At 46.7% G+C, this 26,683-nt stretch overlaps 1 protein-coding gene across 1 annotated transcript; it reads right to left on the bottom strand.

The window, feature by feature from the left end:
• Positions 1-25,720, bottom strand: SLC25A10 (solute carrier family 25 member 10). The gene is made up of 11 exons (XM_066588098.1): positions 25,566-25,720; positions 20,711-20,830; positions 17,832-17,946; positions 9,367-9,415; positions 7,654-7,695; positions 6,120-6,163; positions 5,968-6,038; positions 1,806-1,898; positions 1,083-1,160; positions 954-1,010; positions 1-827 (listed from the first exon to the last, which is right to left on the bottom strand). The coding sequence occupies exons 1-11, from the start codon at positions 25,653-25,655 to the stop codon at positions 726-728; spliced, it is 861 nt and encodes a 286-aa protein (XP_066444195.1). The 5' UTR covers positions 25,656-25,720; the 3' UTR covers positions 1-725.
• Positions 25,721-26,683: the final 963 nt, after the last annotated feature.

The following is a 26,683-nucleotide window of genomic DNA, read 5'->3' as shown; positions in this document are numbered from 1 at the left end:
AACCATTCATTTGATTTATTTTACAGTAAATATACATACCGAGTTCAATAACCGCATTGTTTCTATCCCTGGCAACATTAACCATATGTTTACCGCATCATAATTGCTTCCTATTAAAACATTCATTACTCCAATTATAAAACACAAAATGACTGTTGAAACAATTAAAACAGCCCAAGTATGTATCCAGTGAACCCGATCAGCAGGTCAGGATGACATAAAAGACATTAAGAATTACGACAATTTATTGGCTACCACCGTATTAATCCAGAGGAACATACTACATCATTACTTCACTTCTGGACAGAGGAGTCAACTCATGATTGGCTGATGCAGCTTTGGGCAACTTTGCCACCCAAATACAATTCTAGTAAATGGGGTCTTCATTGTTTCTGTCTCATGTCAACCATGTTTCACATAGGAGAGCTACTGGAAAGACTTTTTAGTAGTGGTATCTTGTAAGAAATCAGGCATTATCATGACAATTAACAAGTCTACAGTTAGGATCACATTATTTGATCTAAGTTCTAGTTGGCTGGAGAAGTCTTCTTCCCATGAACAGTCCTGTCAAACTCATCCGTTCCATTCTTGGTGAGATCGACTTCACTGAAGCAGATCCCATCTGCCCACAAAAGAAGCAACAATACGGGAGGGGGACACTGTTGGTCCACATGCCCTGCTCAGTAGTGGCTGCAAGTTGGTCAGCAACGATCCCACAACCGGTATTATGCAGGAACGCTGATTCCAAAATGTTTCCGTAGCTGTTCCAGGAACACGAAGGTCAAGACGGTGTGAGGGACCAGTCTGATTCCAGCTGGAACGAGACCCTGATGGCAGAAGGGAGATGGTTAGAGAACAGTGGAACGATTTACCATCCTAATGTATTATAAATAAGACTTTCAGCCAGGGGAGCAAATTCTCAGTTTTATCTCCATTTCCAAGCTCGTAATCACCTTATAAAAGGCCAGTGGTCCAAGCTTTGCAGTCTCCATTGCACAGTGTGCAACACCCTAGAGCAGAAAGAAGAGGTTACAAGTAACCCAAGATATAAACCAGCCCCTGTACAAAGACTCAACTCTTACCCTGTACTCCCCCTTGGAATTCATCAGTCGCGTCTTCAGGACATCCAGGGGTTGACAAAGGAATGTAGCACATCCGCCCTACATGGGACAAGAGGTGGATGAGCTTCCATTACTACTCTACTACAGCTTCTTAGTATGTAACTGCATTCACGTTATAGGGTTTCTACATATAGGAGTTCCATCAGAGGTAAGAGAAACGGGAGCAGAAATCACAATCCTTAGGACTTGAGGTTGCAGAATGTTAAATGCTTGTGGCTGCATTCACTTCTGTCAAGGTCAATGTTAGAAGGGGTATGGCTTGGATCCATAGCACCATCCATATCAGTATCCACACAGACAGCGAGGATGGGAGCAATGTGAACATTAGATGCACACGTCGTCCCTTATAACACGGGTGCACAAGGCCAGAGAACAGGCTGGACAGATCATCTAGCAGTAAGGCAGCTGAACCCAATGTACTAGCTTTTTAAAAGCACTGAAACGTCTGCAGCACAATGAGGGACCGTCCATAGGTCACCGGGTATTTCTCCTGCATGATAGAGGTCTTCTTACTAGTGACTGTAGTGGATGCACTCGGCCCAGTACCGGGTTATAATGGTTGCTCCTCAGAACTAGAAGCGATTACTGACCCTTCTCTTTCTAGAAACCTTAGATACAGGATTCTATGCCTATACAGAGAAATTACTGTATATTAAAAGTGAAGGAGAAAAAAGAAAACCTTACCGCTATGGAACTCGCCATAAAGTGTGTGAAAATGTTGTCAGACAGGTAACCGGTGTTCAGCACCAACTGCTTGGCTTGATCATAACAGGCTAGCTGGAAGAAAAAAGGGGGTTGTGAGAGAAAGAAAAAAAAAAATTTAACGGCTAGACAAGTGAAAAAATAAGGGAGAAAAAAAGAAGTGTGCAGCAGTCACCTGACTCACAAGCCGGGCCGAAGACAGGGGAATATGCGCTTTTTTTTTTTTTTTTTTCAATCACCTGTCTGGCTGTTTATTATTTTTTCGCTTACCCAACTCTTTTAAAACAAGAAGAACAAGGACTGAAGAATTAGATATTATGGAAGTATACTAAAAAAAAAAGTCCCCATGCCAAAAACCAATTAATTTTAAGTACGGCCTTTGATGGGACTGCACTCTCATGCAGACAGTGCAATGAGGCAGTGTTCACAAAGTGGTTTCTGCTTAAATTAAAAAGTTAATGCATACATCCCAAAAGTGCAAAGCCATATGCAAGGCTATACTTCATTTGCCTGTATACACTTCATTTCAATCCACCACCCGGCCTGCGCCCTCCACTAATGAAATCAGATTAAGCGCCCCTTTATTTCGAACCACTCATTCCCACCTCCAAGACTTCTCCAGAGCAGCACCAGTCCTCTGGAATGCGCTACCCAAAACTATGTGGGCAATCCCTGACATACAAAACTTCATGCTTGCTCTAAAAACGCACCTCTTCAGGGAGGCATACTGTATCCCCTAAACCAAACCCCTCTGTACTCCGCCTGATAACATGCTCTGTCCTAGTGACTGCAATCCCTGCTAGCCATCATAAACCGCTCCTGCAGTCATACTGATCCTGCCGTCACATGGCTTAATGTCTGACCATAGTATATGTGCATAGCATGCCTCACTCTCCACCTCGCCATACCGCACCCATCTCCAGCCCCTTACCTTCTGTATCACCCCATTACTTGTAGTATGTAAGCTCGTTGGAGCAGGACCCGCACCCTTATTGTTTCCATCAACTGATTACTATGTAACCGTGGTTTTTGTATCTGTTCTGCCCAGTTTTGTAAGTGCTGCAAAATATGTTGGCGCTATATAAAGATTATTATATATATAAAATTAGGCTATCACAATGACAGCCTACCCCGTACCACGACAGGAAACTGCAATAATCACAACCCTCATAATAAGCAAGGTCCCCAAATCTATATATATAAAATTGAATGTATGCGTGTCTGTCTGTCTGTCTGTTTGTCCTTTATGCGCTACTACACCATTCATCCGATCGCCATGAAACTTTGGGAAGTTGTTGAGTACACTCCTGGGAAGATTCTAGGCATAGTACATTTATGCTACGATAAATGGCGCGCGTGTGTCGTCGACAGTTACGCCCCCCCCCACGTAGATCGTTCGATTTCCATCATTGCCACTAATTCTCTCACTTCCCGATGTTGTAGAAACATGAAATTTGGCACGAGCATTGATTATGTCATAAATATGAAAAGCTAATGGGTCCCAACTCGATTATTCAATTCTATGCGCCAAAGAATTAGCGTCCAAATTTTACGTACGGAATGTAATTTTCTCGCTTCCCAATGTCATAGAAACTTGAAATTTGGCACGAGCATTGATTATGTCATGAATAGGAAAAGTTAATGGGTCCAAACTCGAATATTTAAACTATAAGCGCTAAAGAATTAGCATCCAAATTTTACGTAGTACGGAATCTAATTCTCTCACTTCACGATGTAATTTGGCATGGGCATTGAATATGTCATAAATAGGAAAAGCTAATGGGTCCCAACACAATTATTCAATTCTATGTGCAAAAGAATTAGCGTCCAAATTTTACGTATAGAATCTAATTCTCTCACTTCCTGATATATATAAATGAATGTGTCTGTCTGTCAGTCCTTTATGCATTACTACGCCATTCATCCGATCGCCATGAAACTTTGGGAAGTTGTTGAGTACACTCCTGGGAAGGTTACTGGCATAGTACAACTATCCTACGATAGGTGGCGCGCGTGCGAGCATCGTCGACAGTTATGCCCTCCAGACAAAGATCGTTTGATTTCCATCTCAAGCACGAAAGCAAAAGGCATTACGAGCAATGGGATGAGTGTTCAACTACAAAATGATGCATCCGCCGAATGTTTCGCTTGACAATTGCTGCATATTGAGAATGCTGAGGTAAAATGAAAGCTGTGCTGTGATTGGTTGCTATTTCTTATACTGCTGAGGAAACATGAAAGCTGTGCTGTGATTGGTTGCTACTTCTTATACTACTGAGGTTACATGAAAGCTGCGCTGCGATTGGTTGTTATATATTATACCAATGAGGTAACTTGAAAGCTGCGCTGTGATTGGTTGTTATCTAGATATTTAAAAACAAATGTCTGTCTGTCTTCGCAGCAACGCGCGACGGGTAAGCTAGTTGAGATATAAAGAGGAACCGCAGCCTTCAACAGCCACAAACGTACAGCAATTACCCAACCAATAACCTATGGCTATTCGAACCCACCGTTATCTGCTTCTGCACCTTCACTTCAGAGAAGTCATAGTGATGTACAGGCTAAAAACTTTCCATAGGCCCATGAACCACTCCCAGAAAAGTAGGAAAAAAAAACAAAAAAAAAAGATCAGACGGCAGAAGCTCCGCGGAGGAACTTGTGCCCTTTTGTTCAAAAGAGCATTCAAGTAGATCAAAAAAAACTTAAGGGGCGCCACAGACAGTTCCCTGCTCCCCCGGAGGATACCTATTGTAACAACAAGGGGCTCCACAGACAGTTCTCTGCTCCCCCGGAGGATACCTATTGTAACAACAAGGGGCTCCACAGACAGTTCTCTGCTCCCCCGGAGGATACCTATTGTAACAACAAGGGGCGCCACAGACAGTTCTCTGCTCCCCTGGGAGGATACCTACTGTAACAACAAGGGGCGCCACAGACAGTTCTCTGCTCCCCCGGAGGATACCTATTGTAACAACAAGGGGCGCCACAGACAGTTCTCTGCTCCCCCGGAGGATACCTATTGTAACAACAAGGGGCGCCACAGACAGTTCTCTGCTCCCCTGGAGGATACCTATTGTAACAAGGGGCGCCACAGACAGTTCTCTGCTCCCCTGGAGGATCCCTATTGTAACAATAAGGGGCCCCACAGACAGTTCTCTGCTCCCCTGGAGGATACCTATTGTAACAAGGGGCGCCACAGACAGTTCTCTGCTCCCCCGGAGGATACCTATTGTAACAACAAGGGGCGCCACAGACAGTTCTCTGCTCCCCCGGAGGATACCTATTGTAACAACAAGGGGCGCCACAGACAGTTCTCTGCTCCCCTGGAGGATACCTATTGTAACAAGGGGCGCCACAGACAGTTCTCTGCTCCCCTGGAGGATACCTATTGTAACAACAAGGGGCGCCACAGACAGTTCTCTGCTCCCCTGGAGGATACCTATTGTAACAATAAGGGGCGCCACAGACAGTTCTCTGCTCCCCTGGAGGATACCTATTGTAACAATAAGGGGCGCCACAGACAGTTCTCTGCTCCCCTGGAGGATACCTACTGTAACAACAAGGGGCGCCACAGACAGTTCCCTGCTCCCCCGGAGGATACCTATTGTAACAACAAGGGGCGCCACAGACAGTTCTCTGCTCCCCCGGAGGATACCTATTGTAACAACAAGGGGCTCCACAGACAGTTCTCTGCTTCCCCGGAGGATACCTATTGTAACAACAAGGGGCGCCACAGACAGTTCTCTGCTCCCCCGGAGGATACCTATTGTAACAACAAGGGGCTCCACAGACAGTTCTCTGCTCCCCCGGAGGATACCTATTGTAACAACAAGGGGCGCCACAGACAGTTCTCTGCTCCCCTGGAGGATACCTATTGCAACAACAAGGGGCGCCACAGACAGTTCTCTGCTCCCCTGGGAGGATACCTATTGTAACAACAAGGGGCGCCACAGACAGTTCTCTGCTCCCCTGGGAGGATACCTACTGTAACAACAAGGGGCGCCACAGACAGTTCCCTGCTCCCCCGGAGGATACCTATTGTAACAATAAGGGGCGCCACAGACAGTTCTCTGCTCCCCTGGAGGATAGTTATCATACAGAATCTGCAGAAAAAGGAAACCACACAGATGTCAAGTGGCCTCACCTGTCCCACCGTTACAAGGGCTCCTCTGCTGGACGCCATGGTGGCCCCTGAGAAGAGCCTCCTGAACCCCTCTAAACAAACAACAACAAATTAGCCGATACATGGACAGTGAGGGGAGCGTTCTGTGTCTGCCATAATGACAGTGGAGTTACCTTCTCGGATGACGCGATACATGCCGTCTAGTGCATGGGCGTAACTGGGGAAAAAGGGAAAAGTAGGATAAATCAGCCAATAGAAGAGTCATGAACAGCATATACAAGTGCAATCACATGGAGCATAAGACGCTGGGGCCTAGAGGCCGAAAGGAGAGGATTAAAGGGGTTGTCCTGCGAAACAAAGTTGGGGTATACACTTCTGTATGGCCATATTAATGCACTTTGTAATATACATCGTGCATTAATTATGAGCCATACAGAAGTTATTCACTTACCTGTTCCGTTGCTAGCGTCCTCGTCTCCATGGTGCCGTCTAATTTTCAGCGTCTAATCGCCCGATTAGACGCGCTTGCGCAGTCCGGTCTTCTCCGTGTTGAATGGGGCTGCTCGTGCTGGAGAGCTGCTCCTCGTAGCTCCGCCCCATCACGTGTGCCGATTCCAGCCAATCAGGAGGCTGGAATCGGCAATGGACCGCACAGAAGACCTGCGGTCCACCGAGGGTGAAGATCCCGGCGGCCATCTTAGCAATGTAAGTAAGAAGTCACCGGAGCGCGGGGATTCGGGTAAGTACTATCCGTTTTTTTTTTCAACACATGCATCGGGTTTGTCTCGCGCCGAACGGGGGATCTATTGAAAAAAAAAAAACCCATTTCGGCGCGGGACAACCCCTTTAAATCCTAACCATCTAAAAGGCCAATTTAGACAACAATTATCGCTCAAAAGCCGTCTTTTGAGCGTCAATCGTTGTGTGTAACTGCACTGACATCGTGCAGTTTTCGTTAAACCATCGCTCATCGTCGTCTTTCAGCGTGCTGAAGGACAACAATGAGCCTCATCAGGGATTCACAGTGGGATACAGCTGATACTATTGTTTCAGCTGTATCCTGCTCCCTGATGACAGGCGGCGTATGAAGAACAGAGCGGTCCAGCTGTGTTCTGTATACCAGCCGGGCGCTCCGTGCAGAAAACAGCTGGATGCAGAAGACAAGCGAGGACACCCCGCTTGTCTTCTGCATCCTCCGCACCGATCGCTCAGCTGTATAACAGCCGGGCGCTCGAAGCAGGGAACAGCTGGATGCAGAAGACAAGCGGGGGCACCGCGCTTGTCTTCTGCATCCTCCGCTGGCAGCGCAAGGTGATCGCTCATCTTGCACTGTAAATGACACAACGATTATCGCTCAAAAGTGGCTTGAGTGACATCTTTTGAGTGATAATCGTTGTGTCTAAAAGGCCCTTTAGACTCTGAACCTGCCCAATTACTTATCTAGAAGACACTTGGAAATGGACATCAAAACAGTCCCCATTGATTTAAAGGAGATTCAGTTTAGCACACAATGGTCTCAAATGAAGACAAATGTCGCAGACAGAACTATACGGCACGCACTGTTTTCCATTCAAAGTCTCATCTGAAGGATGGAAAGAACAAGTCATTCATTTTTCTACATTGAAATCAGTGGGACAGACGTCAGCAGGCAGGCTGAACACGGTGTGCTCGTCTACATCGACCAACCATTCTTCAACTGCATCTTACTTGCGTCTTAGATGTGCTGGCAGTTTCACATCATTCTGCATCCTGAGGGGGAAGGACAAAAAAAAAAAAAAAAAGAATTGTTAATAAAATAGGCGATTAAAGAAAAGTCCATCTAGTTCAATATGTTATACTGCACTATACATACAGAGAAAGAAAAAACTAAAAGCTCATTGGAAGTATTTGCCGATTCTATTTGTGACTCCTATCAATGATTCCAGTACCGATAACGTATTTCTTTATGGGAAGACATCCAGCCGCCTTGTCAGTAAATTTACCAAGTCAGCCACCCCAGCATGCTGTGGTAGAGATCAATCATCTAACTGCTTACTGTAAAAACCCCTTCTAGGCTGGTAGTGAAATCTATTTTCCTCTAGATACCATGTATCCCTGATAATAAGGCCTACCCTGATAATAAGACCTACTCCGGTTTTCTGAGGGAGGGGGAAGTGGCGGTTTGAAATATAAGCCCTCTCCTGAAAATGAGCCCTAGCTAGACTACATGTAAAGGAAAAAAAAACAAAAAAAAAAAACACAATACTCACCTAGCAGGCGGCGTTTGGGCCCTCGCGATGGGCTTCGGCGCTGCTGTAGGCTTCCATGTCCTCCTTCACGCCGACAGAGCAGTTCTTCCTGGTAGCGGGGCTTGAATACCCCACTTCCAGCAAGCCAATGCTCTGGTTGGTTAATCGAGCACCGCGTCAGCCAATGAAAGCCGACGCTGGATTAACCAATTACAGCCACTCAATGAATAGCTGTGATTGGTTAATTGAGCACCGCATCAGCCAATGAGAGCGACGCTCGATTAACCACTCAGAGGATTAGCTTGCTGTAGGCAGGGTATTCATACCCCGCTTCCAGGAAGAACTGCTCTGCCAGCGCGAAGGAGGACATGGCAGGCCATCGCAAGGGACCTGGACGCTGGCTGCTAGGTAAGTATTATATGACCCCCAGAAAATAAGACACTGTGTCTTTTCAGGCAAAAATGAATACAAGACAGTGTCTTATTTTCAGGAAAACACCATATAATCTATTCCTTTTGTTCTAGTTATAAGACTGCATATGATAAAAATTTGCACAGAACTCTGTATTGGTCTTAAAGAGCCTGTCCATGACAGGCTATCAATAGTAGATCAGTGGGAATCTGCCATCCAGGATCCCTGTTGATCAGCTGTTCACCAGACTAGTGTGCTCATGCACTGAGCCGATTTCTGCAGGGAGCGGACAGCTCCGTTCTCACTGCAGTGGCTAGGCTTGGTATGACAAGCAAAGTTCTCACTGAAGTGGATGGGTTAAATACCAAGCCTTGCCACTGCATCGGGAACAGAGCTGTCTACTTTCTGTACAAATAAGCTTAGTGGATACAGACGCTGGTCTGGGGAACAACTAATTGGTAAGGATCCCAGGCGGCGGTTCTACTACTGATGGCCTATCCTCAGTAGTTTACAACTGAACAAGCCCTTTAAATATTAGGACACATTCATTTGGTGTCCCTACCCTTTTGGTACTGCATTTCACCCATTTTTTTTTTTACATACTGGGGCCCAAAATTGTACTGTCTGACTAGTTTCTTATTCACCAACATCTGTCTGCTTCTATATTAGTTTTACAAAGTTAATACACTACGATATGTAGTATTACACATGGATATAAAATATATACATAGACGTGTGACACTCGGGGCAGTCACTGATCAATAACCCGAGGGGCACTCACCTGACATTAACCATATCTGCTGGGGTCCCCACAAATCCTCCTGTAAAACCTAAAACATAGAAGGCAGACAAAAAAAAAAAAAACTAAGAAGTACTCCGTGACCATCATCACATCCCCCCTGTGGATCCAGAGGCAGGACAGCTGCTAAATGTGACACGTTATATACATAAAGCTGACAAGTCCCAAAGGCCAGAAGCACAATATGAGATCACGGCTAATGGGAAGGTCCTGGGAATAGGCTGCAGCTTGGCAGTACTAATGAAGGGGACGCAGCGAGAGGCAGAACATTTAATTAAAACTCCATTACACAGCAGGAATCTGTGTTAAGAATATACAAAAGTTTTCCAAAAGTTACTGGGAAGTTCCAGGTCGGTATAAACATACAGCATCCGCTGGGGTGATTTATTACCCATTGTACCTCTTCAAAGAAACCGACACAGCCGGCAGATAAGAGTCTGTTCGCATCCGGAGAAGGCTCCTAAAGTACATACTAAGGCCGCATGCACACGGGCAGGTCAGATTCCGATGCGGAATCCCACATCAGACTCTGGCGGCAGTGGCATCCGCGTGTACCTGCTTTCTGAACCTTGAATCCGGACTGCGGATGGTCCGCACGGCTCGCTGTCAGAAATTCACAGCAAAGATTTTTTTTTTTTTTTAACCTCCTGCTTTTCTCGCGGAATCCGCAATGCCAATTGTTGACGGGACGCAGGTCAGATGGCTTCCATTGACTTCAATGGAAGCTGTCCGTGCTGGAACCGCAGGAAAATGGAGCATGCTGCGTTTTTCATCCACGAGTGGAAACCGCAATTGGTTTCCGCTCGTGTGCATAAAGAACCATTTTTCCATAGCATAAAGAAGATAAAGATGGATAGCGCTCCAAGAAATGGATAAGACGTGGTTGTCAAAAAATACAGAGAATATACGTAAATAAATATGGGGCAATCGTGTGCAGAAGGTAACTCACCCCGTGACGCCGGGCCCGTCTGTGGGGTGCCCGTGCGTCAATATCCAAGATGGCGTGTCAATCCAGAAAGAAATTCCTCACACCGGTCTCATGAGACATCCTGAGGAGAGCGTCTTGGTTGCTCCCGGCGATGAAAAAACCACCACGGGATAGGGATAGATCAATGTGAAAAACAGAAAATTAACCAGCGCTCCGGTGCTTTGGAAAATGGCAGATGATGCAAGGTAGTGCAAACGAGGTGTATATGATGTGGATGTTTACTTACTTCGCAGGGGTGCTAGTGGTTAAGCACCCCTGAATCCAAGGTAGCAGGCAGAATTCAGAAGGTATATATAGTAATTCCTTTTTATTGCGACGCGTTTCGGCCGTTATATCGGCCTTTCTCAAGCAGCTTGAGAAAGGCCGATATAACGGCCGAAACGCGTCGCAATAAAAAGGAATTACTATATATACCTTCTGAATTCTGCCTGCTACCTTGGATTCAGGGGTGCTTAACCACTAGCACCACTGCGAAGTAAGTAAACATCCACATCATATACACCTCGTTTGCACTACCTTGCATCATCTGCCATTTTCCAAAGCATTTTTCCATAGCATGCTATAGAGGGTTATTGCTGCGGAACCCAGAGGCGGACGCCCATGTGTGGGTGGTGTGTCCACAGGGTCCACTAGTCAGAGTGGGTCCTTTTGGCCTTCAGCTGTATGATATAGCAACGTAGGCTACATTATTCCAACCCAAGGAGTCCTGCAAAGAAGTAGCCGTAAAAATGAAAAACTACACTCAAAAAATAAATAAAAAAATAAAGTGGAACAACAGGGTACTAGAGCCTCCATGCCCACCCATATCACATCTAGTACCCAAGCTAGAGGTGGTACAACAGGGTACTACAGCCTCAATGCCCACCCATATCACATCTAGTACCCAAGCTAGAGGCGGTACAACAGGGTACTACAGCCTCCATGCCCACCCATATCACATCTAGTACCCAAGCTAGAGGCGGTACAACAGGGTACTACAGCCTCCATGCTCACCCATATCACATCTAGTACCCAAGCTAGAGGCGGTACAACAGGGTACTAGAGCCTCCATGCGCACCCATATCACATCTTGTACCCAAGCTAGAGGCAGTACGCAGGGTACTAGAGCCTCTAGCTTGGATACAAGATGTGATACGGGCAGGCATAGAGGCTCTAGTACCCTGTTGTACTGCCTCTAGCTTGGGTACCAGATGCGATATGGGAATAGTGGCTCTAGTACCCTGTGTAGCGCCTCTAGCTTGGGTACAAGATGTGATATGGGCAGGCATGGAGGCTCTAGTACCCTGTTGTACAGCCTCTAGCTTGGGTACAAGATGTGATATGGGCAGGCATGGAGGCTCTAGTATCCTGTTGTACCACTATTAGTTTAGATACAAGATGTGATACAGGCGGGCACGAAGTCTCTAGTACAATGTTGTACCGCCTCTAGCTTGTATACAAGATGTGATACGGGTGGGCATAGAGGCGGTACAACAGAGTACTAGAGCCTCCATACCCGCCCATCACTTACATCAACATTACAAATCATACATAGAAAGTTTCCTTCCGTCCGACAACTTCTAGGGGAGGGATTGTTTTTTCCCTCCGAGTATATATTAGCATATGAGTGATAAAAGCCGCTGTCAGGCATCCTTCACAGCCTACGCTTACTGTATATGTTGGGAGCTTTTCTCAGCATATACACTAAACATAAGAAGAAAAAGCAAGATGTGAACGGCCCACGCATCTGGAAGAAAGCAGTTATGTTCTAATCTCATGCAACCATAGGCCATAGAGTCCGCTACTTCTTGTAGAGATATACAGTCTCCTGCTCTTCTCCGTACGGTTCTGCCTATTCTATACTGCATCCATCGCAGCGCCCTGTAACCCGGCAGTGATAAACTGTAAGCTCAGAGAAGACTTCTTATTTTTAATCTTGCTGAAATATTAGGTTAAAATCTCTACTATGTCTAGTAAAACCACAGAAGATCTATGGACGGAATACTGTCCATTACAGCTCATGGGCATCCTTGTAAATAGGACGATCCATACATACAGGGGAACCTCCGCTCTGTATATTTTCAGAGACCATGTTCTTACACTGAAAGACTAAAAAAAAGGAGAAAAACAACACTTTTCTGGGCCAGAAATATGTCAAGGCCAAACAAAGTCAAATAACCATTTCTGCGAAGGAAGTAACATTCCATAGCAGCCTTACACGACCTTAATCCCTTCTGCAGAGGGCGCACCATGGTTGCCAGTACTTACAATGGCACCATTATTGTGTTAGCGCCAGTCTTCCTCATATAGATGATCTATAACAATCGTACTGACAATCGGCTATTGAAGAACAATCGGACAAAGATAACATTGTAACAGCATACACTAACAAAGGCGGCAGTGTGATTGTCTGGAACAGTCCGAGTCTGTCTGTGCACGGTTAGCAGTCCGTTTAGTTCTATACATCAAGATCAAGTCAAGATGTGTTCTTGCTGCAAAAGGACACATCCTGCAAGTCCCTCCAGTAGAAAAAGGTACAACAATAAATATATATATATATATATATATATATATATATCTTCAATCATAGTGACTCAATCCGCCTTCTAAGCACAGATGAAGCAAAGTTTAACTTCTTGGTGCTAACTTTCTGCAACAAGTAATGTTATCCTAAATGGACACTAATTTTTCACACAACGCATCCGCATCTAACAGCCTATGTGTGTATCGATCTTGTAATAAACTTGCATTAAAGAATTTTTTATTATACCACTGAAAATCAAATCCGAAGTGCCTGCCACTAGAATTCGTTTTTCAAGCAGCTTTGCAATACACTGCCTGTCGTTAGGCTTCTCTAGTAACAGGGACATGGGGGCAATGTTAGTTACTACATGCAACAGAGGGGCAGGCATTCAAATGCTGCCTTGCAGCTGACTGCAGCAGGGCTACACAAGGCAACATGGGAAGTTTGGGAGAGGAGGTCTCAGCTAGTGCATACTGGCAGAATAGTTGGCTTGGGAGTCATGCCCCTTTCGCCCACCCCACACCACTTGCAAGCGAATGGCAAACAGCAGAAAAATGTATATGGAAAGCTTAATTGATAGAACTCAAACGAGGTGCAAACAGCAGTAAAGCAGTGGCCAATGAGGACCTGAGCTGCTTCAGGTCCTTTTAAATTATGAAGACTGATGTTAACCCTTTGCAATCCAATTTTGGATTTAGGGTTTCCTAGGGGGCTTTCTCTTTCTCCCATTATACAATGGCGCCATCTGTTGGCTAGAGCCAGTACGGCGGTGTGGGACATGCTGGAGAGGCCCCCCGACAACAGAGCGGCCAGTAATATGCAGTAAGAATACCCTGCCGGACGTCTTCCGACATCGGAGCAGTACAGCCTTCAATCAGAATGCCTTCAGACGTCAGACAGTGGATTGGAAAGGGTTAAAGTAGAACAGGCAAATGCACCCAATGGCCGAAGAACGAGCTGTAAAATACACTTTTATATTTTGTATCATGAAGCAGCATCTGAACTGAACACTAATGAGGCAACAGAGGATGAAAAGGTCTACCGTTCCCACAACGTGGATCATAGATGGTGAACCTGGTGGTAGTGGTGGTGGTGGTGGGGGTCGAGCTGTGGCTGCAGTAGGTGGCAGAACTGCTGTGTAATAGGGGGAACTGAGCCAGAGACTCCTCTATAGACATTAGTGAAAGGTTTTCCAAGCCTGCCAGTTTGAGGCGACCATCGTATGTGTATGGGGGCCTTGCGACTTTCCACCGACAGATGAAGGATGTTGAGTATGGCTGCAGCTCTCTCCACTCTCCATGGAAAACGCATGGGCACTCGGTCAAACTGAGCACTCAGGTGTTTGGGGAGTCGGAGAAGTAGTCATCAGCTAAACGAGTGTTACTGTGACAGCTATGGAGAGTGCAGGGGCACCATCACAAAATGCTGGAAGGATCTGCTGCGTATAAAGACTGAGGAGAACATCTCATCGTACCCAACAGAGCTGATCGTCACTACTGTCACACTCTGATCATAGAGGGAACCTCATACACCCCCATGTAACACCCAGAAGGGCCTTGTTTATTCGGAAGGACTTATTTCATCATGTCAGCACTTAACAGTCAGACAAACATTCCTTGGGAAACAGGAAGCTGAGGCAATGAGGATCACGTCTGCATTAAAGAGGCAGTGTAGCCATATAGCTGTCATATGGCAATACAACATTTACTTACAGTTCACACCGATAAAATCATGGCTGATCAACGGTTTGTAGAGGAGTTATCCAGGCAGCATCGGCTGTCAGTGCCGGGATACACCAGGTTCGGGGTGGAAGCCACTGCTCCGACCCCTGTGTAGTGGCCAGCGCTCGAAATTGCAGGTGCAGCTCTCATCAAAATCAATGGCAGTCCAGCCTGCAATTACAAGTACGGCTCCCATTGATTTCAATGAGCGCTGCGCCGGCAATTTGGAGCACCGTCCGCTACACAGGGGTCAGAGCAGCAGCTTCCAGTCCGACCCTGGTCTTTTCCGGCTGTGACAGAGGGCACTGTTGGAAACCCCCTTTAAAATGGGTTTACTTGATTCTAAGTAAGACTGGCTTCACACGGGCATAAGCAGATTTATATGCATATTTGCACGCTCGCTGTTGTGTTTTTGCACGCTTGTGCGCATTTTACTGTAAGTTTTGTGCGTGCAAAAAGAAAAACATGCAGGCATGCGTCAACTGATTTCAATGGGCAATTAAGTTTAACCCTTTCCAATCCACTGTCTGACATCTGAAGACATTCTGATTGTAGGCTGTACTGCTCCGATGTCGGAAGACATTCAGCAGGGTATTCTTACTGCATATTACTGGCCGCTCTGTTGTCGGGGGCCTCTCCAGCATGTCCCACACCGCCGTACTGGCTCTAGCCAGCAGATGGCGCCATTGTATAATGGCAGAAAGAGAAAACCCCCTAGGAAACCCTGAATCCAAAATTGGATTGCAAAGGGTTAATATGTACTATGTTCATGAGCAATACACACAATGAAGCATTTTCCTAATCTGTTTTTATGTTACGATTGCTGATTATTTTATTCTGTGCTCGGTACATGACTATCGGGGCCGAGCTGCACTTCATATTAAGAGATTTGCTTTACAGCAGAAATAACCGGCTATTCACGAAATGGGCAGAACTAATCCTCTGACCGTGCGCTCGCATGGTGGAATCTGGGTTTTCCGCATATATTCTGCCTCTAGAACTGCAGCAGAAATCCGTGGCTCTTCTGCCGCGGGTCTGCACGCAGATTTAGCCCTGTCAATATCCAAATCACCACGTGAAAATGTTGGTGGTCCTACTGCTGCCAATAGCACACACAGTAGTAGACTAGATAACAATATGCGTTCTGCGGAATTTCTAATTTCATTATTAGATATACGCAATTACCAAAGATCACAGTGTGACAGCAGCTATAACATGATAGTGTGCATTATAATTGATGAATGCTATGCTATATCGTCATAGTAGGTGATATTACCAAGGATTACCGGCTAACCACCACTATGTGGACCCTAAAAAGATTCCATTTATGAGCCCTGACTAAATCTGCTCAAGTACATAATTGCCAGCATAGCTGGCACAGAAACGGTTAAAGACCCCAACAGCTGATGGGGGCACCTTCTTGGTGCCCTCCCTGAGTGATGTTACCCCTGCCCAATGAGTGTTTAAACTGCCCAACCAGTGAACGAGCCGGTGCTGATTTTTATGCCGGCCGAAGCGGAATATAAAGCGGAATATGCCTTGTTAGTCATTGGGGATTCTTGTTCACGCACTCCTTCGAACGTAGCGCAAGCCCAGTACTTGCAACGCTGGGCTTAGTATGATTTCCCATGGCACACAGTGTGTTTGGGGACCGCTGTCCATCAGCTGATCGCACAGCCCGCAGTCCAGATGTTGCGGACAGGGGAGGAAGTGCACGAACTGGCTTCACTCCCACTGAAATCAATGGGAGCGCCGCGCTGCTGCAGCACTTCCTCTTCTGCTAAGGAATGAATGCGATGTCCTAACAGCAGACAAACAGGAAGTGGAGAAGCAGCGCGGTGCCATTGATTTCAGTGGGAGTGAAACCGGCGTATGCGCTCCCTATGCGGATGGCTAATGACAACGTCCAGTCTGCTGCACTGAAAGCGGGACGGACGATCAGCTAATGGACAGGGGCCTCGATCAGGCAGACCCCTGTTATTCACTTACTGCTCACCCATCCAGAGGATAGAGATATCCGTGAAAAAGAGGGCAGACAACCCCCCTATAATAGATTAGGAATGATACAGTCTGATATAAAGAGTCATATTCCACATTAACGGCGCCAGGATTCCTCCAGCTTACGGAGCCTTTAAGTTTAACTGGAAGCTCCTTCAGATCCAATAAGGATTGATCAAATCATCAAAGTCGCGGCAGCACTCCGCTGGATCCAACCACAAAAGTGGGAGGTGGCAAAAAAATAGTGCGCAAAAGGCTCACACAGGAGGACCCGACTCCCTTGGGTCCTCAAAAGGTCATCAATTCAAAAGGATAAAGTAGCGAGCAGCGCCAGAGATGGATACTTGTTTCTTTAAAAATGCATCAATGGATGCCTCTTTATTGCATTAAGAAAATCCAGTAGCGCACAACGTTTCGACCCAGCAAGGGTCTTTCTCAAGTGCATGTACTTGAGAAAGACCCTTGCTGGGTCGAAACGTTGTGCGCTACTGGATTTTCTTAATGCAATAAAGAGGCATCCATTGATGCATTTTTAAAGAAACAAGTATCCATCTCTGGCGCTGCTCGCTACTTTATCCTTTTGAACCAATAAGGATTGATTTCTGGAAGTTCCTGCCTAATATAAATGGCTTTCTGGCAACAGAGCTAGCAGAAGCGGATCTCCAGGATCAATACAAACTACCGCCCTGTGAATAGGATGGAGTGTGGCTTGTACGGCAGGTAGGTGTCCTTGAGTCGTCCTCCATGTGGCATCTCTTAAATTGTTATTCAGCCATGCTTAAAAGTTATGCTGGTCTCCTACAAGGATCGCCAACATTGGGGATGACTAATAATGATAGTTATTGCATCCACAGACTGTGAATGGCATACAAGGCTTCTGGTCCTGCGCAGCCTGTAAGTCCCTGCAGTTCCAGCACCCAATTACTGAAGAAAGGCGACAGCGCGTTTCATCCCAGTGACATACCGGACCCCATTATAGTCAATTAGGTTTGTCCGGCGCTGTTTGATTCCATCGCAAGACAGACCCGGTCGGCCAGGAGATTAACCTTTCCTGCTCCCCGAACGGAGCAGGAAAATGGAATTCCCAGCGCAAATGTGAAGGCAGCCCAACTTACCTGCACGGAGTGGTTCTACAATACTGTGACACCACCCTGATGCCCGCTGGTAAGACGTTCTCACAACCCCAGAAGTACTGCGCCAAGGGAACCATGACATACGTAGCAGCGAGTGGACTTACCCCCAAATGCTCCCAGCAACACTTTCTGGTAGAATGGAATTGGGCCCTTGTTATCCTGTGCCAGGCGGTCTCTCGCAGTCTCATAGATGGCAAACCGGGTAAGAGAGTAGGTGATCTGTAGGGGCAGAGAGGAACAAGGGGAAGTTATTAGGATGTACCTGAGGCTGCCCTGGGCGTTTATAATGTAGCACTATACAGTAATAATTACACTAGGAGAGCGGTGCTGTCCTTGTGGGGTGGAGGGGGGGGGGGGTGAAATTAGGCTCAGGCACCCACTATGCCCATAACCGAAAGTGGCTTTGTAAAAGAGGCGTCCATGCATCGGGACGTGTCCATCCTGTAATATTACATTTCCCCTACAGTGGACGCTGTAGAGGAGGTGGCTCACTGATTGCTGACCAAATCAGCTGCTAAAGAGGGGTGCTGGGAGCAGGACCCGGAGCGATCAGCTGATCACCTCAGACCCCACATTTTGAGAAGGGCTGTACTAATTGGTACAATCCCTTTAAGGGAACACAGTGCAAATCCCTGGAGAGATGGGCAAAGTGAACATAATACCCTGTTTCCCTGAAAATAAGACACACCCTAAAAATAAGACATAGCATGATTTTCCAGAATTTTTAAGGATGCAAAATGATTTTTCAGGCTTTTTGAGGATGCTTGAAATATAAGCCCTACTCCAAAATTAAGCCCTGCTAACAGTTAATTAAAAAAAGTCAATTTAAATAGTGTCCAGGCAGCTATACATGTAAAAAAGTTAAACCTTTTTTGGAAAAAAATTAATATAAGACACTGTCTTATTTTTGGGGAAACACTGTATACGCAAAACTGGCGTGGGAAGAAGGCAGAGGGAAGGTTAGCATTTACAATTTAACAAACAATAGTAAACCATGGTAACCAGTGTCAGGCAGCTGCTGCCAAGGCAAATAAGATAACGGGATGCATCAAAAGAGGCACATGACAAGCACGTGGTACAAATCATTACCCAGACCGCATATAGAGTATTACATACAGTTGTCGGCACCAGCGTACAAGACAGACATAGCAGGAACGGCACCAGCGTACAAGACAGACATAGCAGGAACGGCACCAGCGTACAAGACAGACATAGCAGGAACGGCACCAGCGTACAAGACAGACATAGCAGGAACGGCACCAGCGTACAAGACAGACATAGCAGGAACGGCACCAGCGTACAAGACAGACATAGCAGGAACGGCACCAGCGTACAAGACAGACATAGCAGGAACGGCACCAGCGTACAAGACAGACATAGCAGGAACGAGCAGAAAGTGAACAACCAAAGTAATAAATGGAATGAATAAATTCTAGTAACCACAAGAATTCTCAATACTAGATTGGCTCGTTTGCTACATGAACATATAATGTTTGGTAAAGTGGTCCTCTCTCCCTGCTCTCATTCTCTTCTTACTCCTATGGGCGCTAGCTTTCTCATTTGGCTGTGGGAATCCAGCGTACCATCCTCATTGCTCCTCTCCTCTGCAGCCTCTCGACTCTCAGCTACCTCCCCTTGGCGCTCTGGGCGCCATTTTTTTTTTTAAACCTGTCTCCGTGTGTATGTAACTCGATCACAGCTCTTCTCTGCACACGTTTCCCCAGCACTACTCCTGCGCAGGAGATGGGAGGACCGGGGGAAGCCCTCTTACCCTGCTCAAGTCACGGGGAATCCCCAGGGCCTGCCGTCATCTTTGGCTAGTCTGCATCTCGTGTCTTTGGCCCTCCATCATTCCGCGCCGGGAAGAATTCTGTTAGTCACCTCAGTCCTTCCTTCATGGTCCGCTTCTTGGGCACCTTCTTTTCTTCTCCTTCATCCCTTCTTCATTTTAGCACTTTGTCACTTCTTAGGTCTCTCGGCGGAGCTGACACTAGCGTCTGCCCCTGTCCCGATCCAGGCCACACGCCCTCAACATAGGAACTTTGGCCTGGCATGACAGGTCACTCAAAGTCAAATAGTATTGCGGTGGTGAGGATGTCACAGATCTCATGACACCAGAATCATCCACCAAAGGTCATGCAAAGGGGTCAAAGTGTGGTGCAAGAGAAGCCTGTAGGCTTTTTAGTATTAGATTAGGCTACATTCACACGGGTGAGCCCGATATCAGGCCGAGAAACTGGGACCCATATCTCAGTGTGCGTTTTTGATGCCGATGCGAGGAGATTTTCCATTTAAAACCACCTCACATAGTTTCTGTGACATTGCAGTCGTCCGGCACACATTTCAGGCGCGTCAGAAGATCCCAAGTTGTTCCCACTGATTTCAATGGAAACCATCACACCTGCATGCACTTCGCACAGCATGCCAGTGCCAAACAACATTTTTTAAGGTCTCATTGAAGATTATGGGTGAGGTGTTCCAAATGATAGAACATGCTACGACTTTTGTCCTTGCAGCGTCGCCATGTTTTTCAGAGCCATCCAGCCCCCTTAATAGTGTCAGTGGGTTTAGGGCATTCTTTTTTTTAGGAGGGGAGGGGAGTTCATTATGGTCATTTTTGGTCCACACAACCCTTACGTTTTTTTTTTAGAGCCATGTCAAATTAAAGTTTAGTGTTTTTTATAATTTTTCCCATTGGGCGAGCTGGACCTCCTTTTTTCTTTATCTCGGTCATCGTCAAACTGTCTAGGCACACAAAGACGCCCTCTCCTGGTAGTACCCAACACTACAGGGATATGTCTAAAAGTTGGCACAAGTTTCTGGCATAGAAAGCCATTAGCAAGTTGTAGACTTGAGCCCTGGCATCAGGAAGTCACGGAGATTTACATATGTTGTCAAGCAGGATGAGAAGGGCATGCACTGCAGTAACGATGTAGTGTTCAGGATCCTGGCAGCATCAGCTGGGCTTACCGGGACCGCTCACCTGTCTGAATAGGGATGCGCTCAGGCCGTTATACAGTGCAAAGAAGCCATCGTTTTTAATCACACTTAGGGCCATGCCCGTCATCCTCATCTTCACCTCCTGCTGCGTCTGCAGATGAACCTAGGTAGGGAGACAAAGGCAGTGATGTGAGACGGGGAACATTACACAACTACATTCTTCCTGCTGAGAAAACATAGCAAAGGTCACTGCAGATCTGAGGGACACAACGCCTGTGCCACACTCTGCCACCCGATGCCCTCCTGGTCACTTTGGGAAGCGTTATCTCCTACCTGCTTAATCACTTTAGATCCTTCATCTCAGAGATAGAAGCCATCATGTGATGGCAGCGGCAAGTGTGTGAACACCAGAAGCAGCAATAGATCTATGTGATGGGCACGGTGCCACCTAGATCAAAGTGCCCTTAGATTAGGGCCATTAAACACTTAGGCCAAACCTCAGCTTCTGTCCAATATCCTTCTGCATGGCGGTAAGTGCCACCCGTCACAATGAATCAGCAGCTCCTCAGACGGCTCTCTTCCGTCCATTATGTTTATGCCATAAAACCAAAGGCAGAAAAAAAAAATGTGCAGCATGCCGCGCCATTGTTCTGCAGTTAAAGGCCAGAATGTGGATGTAACCCGATAAAGGGGTATTCTGGTTAGCTGTCGAAATTTCAAGTTTTCAACTATCCAATGGATGGGGAAAAACTCGTAGATCAGTGGGGGGTTCGACCGCTGGCACCCCTACCGATCCTGAGAATGAGGGTCCCACTGCCCCATCGTCCTCACTTCCTTTATCCTCCCATGGCAATAAGAAGAGGGCAGGTGGCATAAGTTCACGGACGCTTCATTCAGTGTCGATGCGACTACCAGAGACAGGACGGCGGGACATAGCAGAGCGGGGACTATCAACAGTGAATGGGGCGGCTGTGAGCTTGTGCGACCTGCCCACCGCTTATCACCATGGGAGTATAAACCAGGAAGTGACGACGATGGGGAAATAGGACCCCCGTTCTTGGAACTTGTGGGGGTCCCAGCAGTCTATCAGTTTCCGCCCATCCAGTGGAGGAGTAAAAACTTTAACTTTAACACCCCTTTTAGCCGGTTCCGTCATTTCACAGATCTGGGCTGATGCTTTTTTCCAATTTTTTTTTTTTTTAAGGGAACGGCAAAGCAAAAAAATTGCCGCCATGCGAACAGAGCCTCAGATGTGACCATTGGTTGCATCCGGGTAACCGGCCGTGTTCTTGTGTGTACTTGGATACATTATAGACCAAAATAGGTCGCTCAAGACCATGGAAGTACGCAAATCCGCACAATACATGCCGCAGTAAGGCAGTTGGGGCCTCTTGCTTTTTTTTTTGGTGGACGTGAAAAAAAAAACACGTATGCAAAAATAACAGTGTGTTTCAGTCTGTAAAAACGCTGCGGATTTCACGGACCAAAACAGCATACGCCCGTGTGAGCGAGAACTACTGCAGGGGTCTGCAAAGCAACTCCCCCTGCCACATATTAGGCTGGGTTCACACTGGACGGATTTGCCGCGGACGAGATTTCTCAGAAAACGTATCCACACAAGATGGCTAATCCGCCGTGGCAAAGCAGACATAAGCCTGCGCTGCGGCGCGGAGTCGCCGGCCGCAGCATGTGCATTTTTTTTTCTTCCGCTGTAGCCATGCTCTCCTCTATGGGAGCGCCGGCCGCAGCGGAAAAGCAAGTGGCCGGGCCGCTTCAAAACCCGCAGCTAAGTGCCGCTGGTACTGAAGCAGCAGATTCCCGGCGGAAGTCTAGCGTTTTTTCGCTATGGCCAAACCGCGAGATTTCTGCCCCGAATCTGCCCAGTGAGAGCCTAGCCTTACAGTGCACATGTATGACAGAGGTGTGTGTGTCTGAAACATACAAGGTGACTGCAGACACATACAGGATGACACGCCTCTCCATGTACAGATGTAGCAGAGCTTAGAAAGGAAAGACAAGCAAACACTAACCGCTGCATGTCCTGCTCAGTCCCATCATGGAGAATACTAGGACATGCAGCGGGACCCCTGCTAGCAGATATACTGTACATGTGGTATATAGCACATGTCTAAGGTGTCCATGTATGGTCTAACTGTAATGTATAACGCTACATTAATATAACCATCATATGTATGCACAGCAGGGGACACACATGTAGTATACATATATAGCCATGCTGCATATATGGTCAGCAGCTGTCACCTATAGCATGTACAGGCTGCACATATATACACATTATACACACAGCAGGTGTTATACATGTACATATCTGTAGCCATGTAATACATGATCAGGTGTCATAGTAAGTATGGCCAGACTGCATGCATTAATATAACATATATGATCATCATCTGCCATGTATGTAACAGACGTGTGGTATATACACACTGTATACTTACATGTACAGGGGATGGACAAAAATACGGAAACCAATGGGACCTTGTTGCCCAGACAGAGGTTCACTTCTGCCCGGGGCACAGTGTCCCATCACCTCCACACCTCAGGCTGGCTCCACACGGGTGATCGCCATTTTAGCGCGAGAAAATGGCGGCAAAATCGCACCTTTATTTCCTGTGATTTGTGAGCGTCAGCGCTGCTTTTTTTTTAGAATAATCTCGCCTCGTATCGCTGCCGCCGGTGATAAAGTCACGCAATTTATCATATAAATCAATGGGACTTTGTAAGGTTGGAATCGCGTCGCGCGTTTGTAGCGTTTGATAGAAAGAAGCCTCCATAGGAATACATGGGAGGTGAAAAAAATACGCACATCGCAGAAAGATAGAGCATGGCACGAGATTTTATCCCCTCCACATCACATCAGTGAAAACATCACAGACAGAAGGGAAGCGTTGTAAGTCATCGGGAACATAATCTGCTTGTTTACTAGACTATAGCAGCGCACGAATACGGCTGATCTCCTCGCGGCGTGCGGCCCGCCTTATTGAGCTAGTTACAATGTACTGATGGTATTGGGAAATAGGATATACAATCCCATGTAACCTGAAGAATGCATTTCATACAGTGTTTCCATATTTCTGTCCCCCCCTGTATATATAGTCATGCTGCACACATGTACTACTATGGCCGGCCTCAGACGTCCGGAATTCATTTTGTGCGGCACGCAGCAAGTACACTGTGACATTGCATACCGGCCTGTGTAATACACACCGAGACAGAACATGCTGGGATCTGTTTTACATGCGTATTATTGAGCAATTCACATGAGTACACGCATTATATATATATATATATATATATATATATATATATATATATATACACACATACATACATACATACACACACACACACACAAGCTGTCATGTATGCAACATGCATATATACTCAAGCTGCACACATGTACTATTGTAGCTATAATACATGGCCAGCAGGAGTCACGTATGTAATATACATGTATATACAGTCATGCTGCACACATGTACTATTACAGCTGTAATATCCAGCCAGCAGGCGTCACGTATGTAACATACATGTATATACAGCCATGCTGCACACACGTACAATGACAGCTGTAATATACGGCCAGCAGGTGTCACGTATGTAACATACATGTATAGTCATGCTGCACACATGTACTATTACAGCTGTAATATATACGGCCAGCAGGTGTCACGTATGTAACATACATGTATATACAGTCATGCTGCACACACGTACTATTACAGCTGTAATATCCAGCCAGCAGGCGTCACGTATGTAACGTACATGTATATACAACCATGCTGCACACACGTACTATGACAGTTGTAATATACAGCCAGCAGGTGTCACGTATGTAACGTACATGTATATACAGCCAAGCTGCACACACGTACTATGACAGTTGTAATATACGGCCAGCAGGTGTCACGTATGTAACGTACATGTATATACAGCCAAGCTGCACACACGTACTATGACAGCTGTAATATACGGCCAGCAGGTGTCACGTATGTAACATACATGTATATACAGTCATGCTGCACACACGTACTATTACAGCTGTAATATATACGGCCAGCAGGTGTCACGTATGTAACATACATGTATATACAGCCATGCTGCACACATGTACTATTACAGCTGTAATATATACGGCCAGCAGGTGTCACATATGTAACATACATGTATATACAGTCATGCTGCACACATGTACTATTACAGCTGTAATATATACGGCCAGCAGGTGTCACGTATGTAACATACATGTATATACAGCCATGCTGCACACATGTACTATTACAGCTGTAATATATACGGCCAGCAGGTGTCACGTATGTAACATACATGTATATACAGCCATGCTGCACACATGTACTATTACAGCTGTAATATATACGGCCAGCAGGTGTCACATATGTAACATACATGTATATACAGCCATGCTGCACACATGTACTATTACAGCTGTAATATATACGGCCAGCAGGTGTCACGTATGTAACATACATGCATATACAGTCATGCTGCATACATGTACTATTACAGCTGTAATATATACAGCCAGCAGGTGTCACGTATGTAACATACATGTATATACAGTCATGCTGCACACACATCTTACTGCAGCTGTACTATACGGCCAGCAGGTGTCATGTATGTAACATACATGTATATACAGTTATGCTGCACATGTACTATGACAGCTGTAATATATGCGGCCAGCAGGTGTCATGTATGTAACATACATGTATATACAGTCATGCTGCACATGTACTATGACAGCTGTAATATACAGCCAGCAGGTGTCACATATGTGACATACATGTATATACAGTCATGCTGCACACGTCTTACTGCAGCTGTCATACACGGCCAGCAGGTGTCCCAGCGCTCACCTTCAGCAGGTCCAGCGGGTGGGTGCAGCACGCCGCCCCGCAGGACGCCAGGCCCCCGAAGTACCAGCGGGATACCCTGCGCTCCGCCATCCCTCTGCCTTCTCCCCCAGAGCCAGCCGCGCCGGACAGTCCAAGGGCCAGAGGCGGGGCCTGCTCCACCGCGCCGGGACCAATCAGAAAGCACCGAGTGTGTGGACCCGCCCACCTGGCTGCCAAACCACAAGAAGCAGCATGTTTAAAGTGGCGCTGCCAGGAGGTGGGGCCCACGGGGAACACGTGGTGAGCTGCGGGCTCTGCGGCTGAAGTCGGGGAAAGGTCGCGGGGTGCGGGGTTTCCGATGTCACAGCGGTGTGTGGGTGACGTAAATAGTACGGCCGTGGGGAACGTACAGTATATAGATACAGGGCACGTGTCCTATATAGTCCGGCCTGTGACACGTGACTGCAGCCGCAGCGAAACTACAACTCCCAGCATTCCACAAGAGTGTTGTAGTTTGTGCAGCTGCAGAGTCACAGGCCGCTCCTCGCCTGTAGAGCTACTCAGGGGCCGCATGCACACAGATGTATGAGTGGCTGCCGGCATGTACTGGCATTTGGGAGAAGACCGGCACATGGCTGCTCCTGCTGACCAGCAAAGGGCACGCATACACGGGCGGAACCGCATTTTGGCTGCGCTAATACGCCACATGCTTGTGCGACCAAAATGCGCTTGCACCCCGTGTATCTGTATGCGACTGCACAGGGTTTCCGCATACAGTAAGCCATGCCAGTTTACACAAGCCCATTGCTCTCAGCGGGCTCCTGTGGCGCTCAAGTGCGCACTGATGTAGGTAATACCCTATTAAGGCCTCAAGGGTGTTGTGATCCGCGCGGATTTTGCAAATTAAATCCGCCCGTGGACATTGACCCTAACACGTATTTCTTCAGGTGATCACACATCGATTGAATGGGTTCAATTCACTGCTTATTACATTGTTATGGGAATAAAGCATATTCCCGAAGATTTCACTGGTCTGCTCCAGATTGGTGATAATGAGAAGCTTCATGCATGAATATATGTATTTGAACTCACGAATGCTCTCCGTCAGCCCCCATACCCTTCTGGTTTATTGACAGGAA

This window comes from Eleutherodactylus coqui, chromosome 13 (genome assembly GCF_035609145.1).
Source record: "Eleutherodactylus coqui strain aEleCoq1 chromosome 13, aEleCoq1.hap1, whole genome shotgun sequence".
NCBI classification, from domain to species: Eukaryota; Metazoa; Chordata; class Amphibia; order Anura; family Eleutherodactylidae; genus Eleutherodactylus; species Eleutherodactylus coqui.
This window is presented reverse-complemented; position numbering and strand designations above follow the sequence as displayed.

What these genes read in the sequence shown, in the direction of transcription:
- SLC25A10 (XM_066588098.1), bottom strand. Translation starts at nt 25,655, where the DNA reads ATGGCGGAGCGCAGGGTATCCCGCTGGTACTTCGGGGGCCTGGCGTCC. An exon ending in GCAGATATGGTTAATGTCAG is followed by an intron (nt 7,696 to 9,366) that starts GTGAGTGCCCCT and finishes CTTCCCCCTCAG; the next exon opens with GATGCAGAATGATGTGAAAC. An exon ending in TTATGGCGAGTTCCATAGCG is followed by an intron (nt 1,161 to 1,805) that starts GTAAGGTTTTCT and finishes TGTCCCATGTAG; the next exon opens with GGCGGATGTGCTACATTCCT.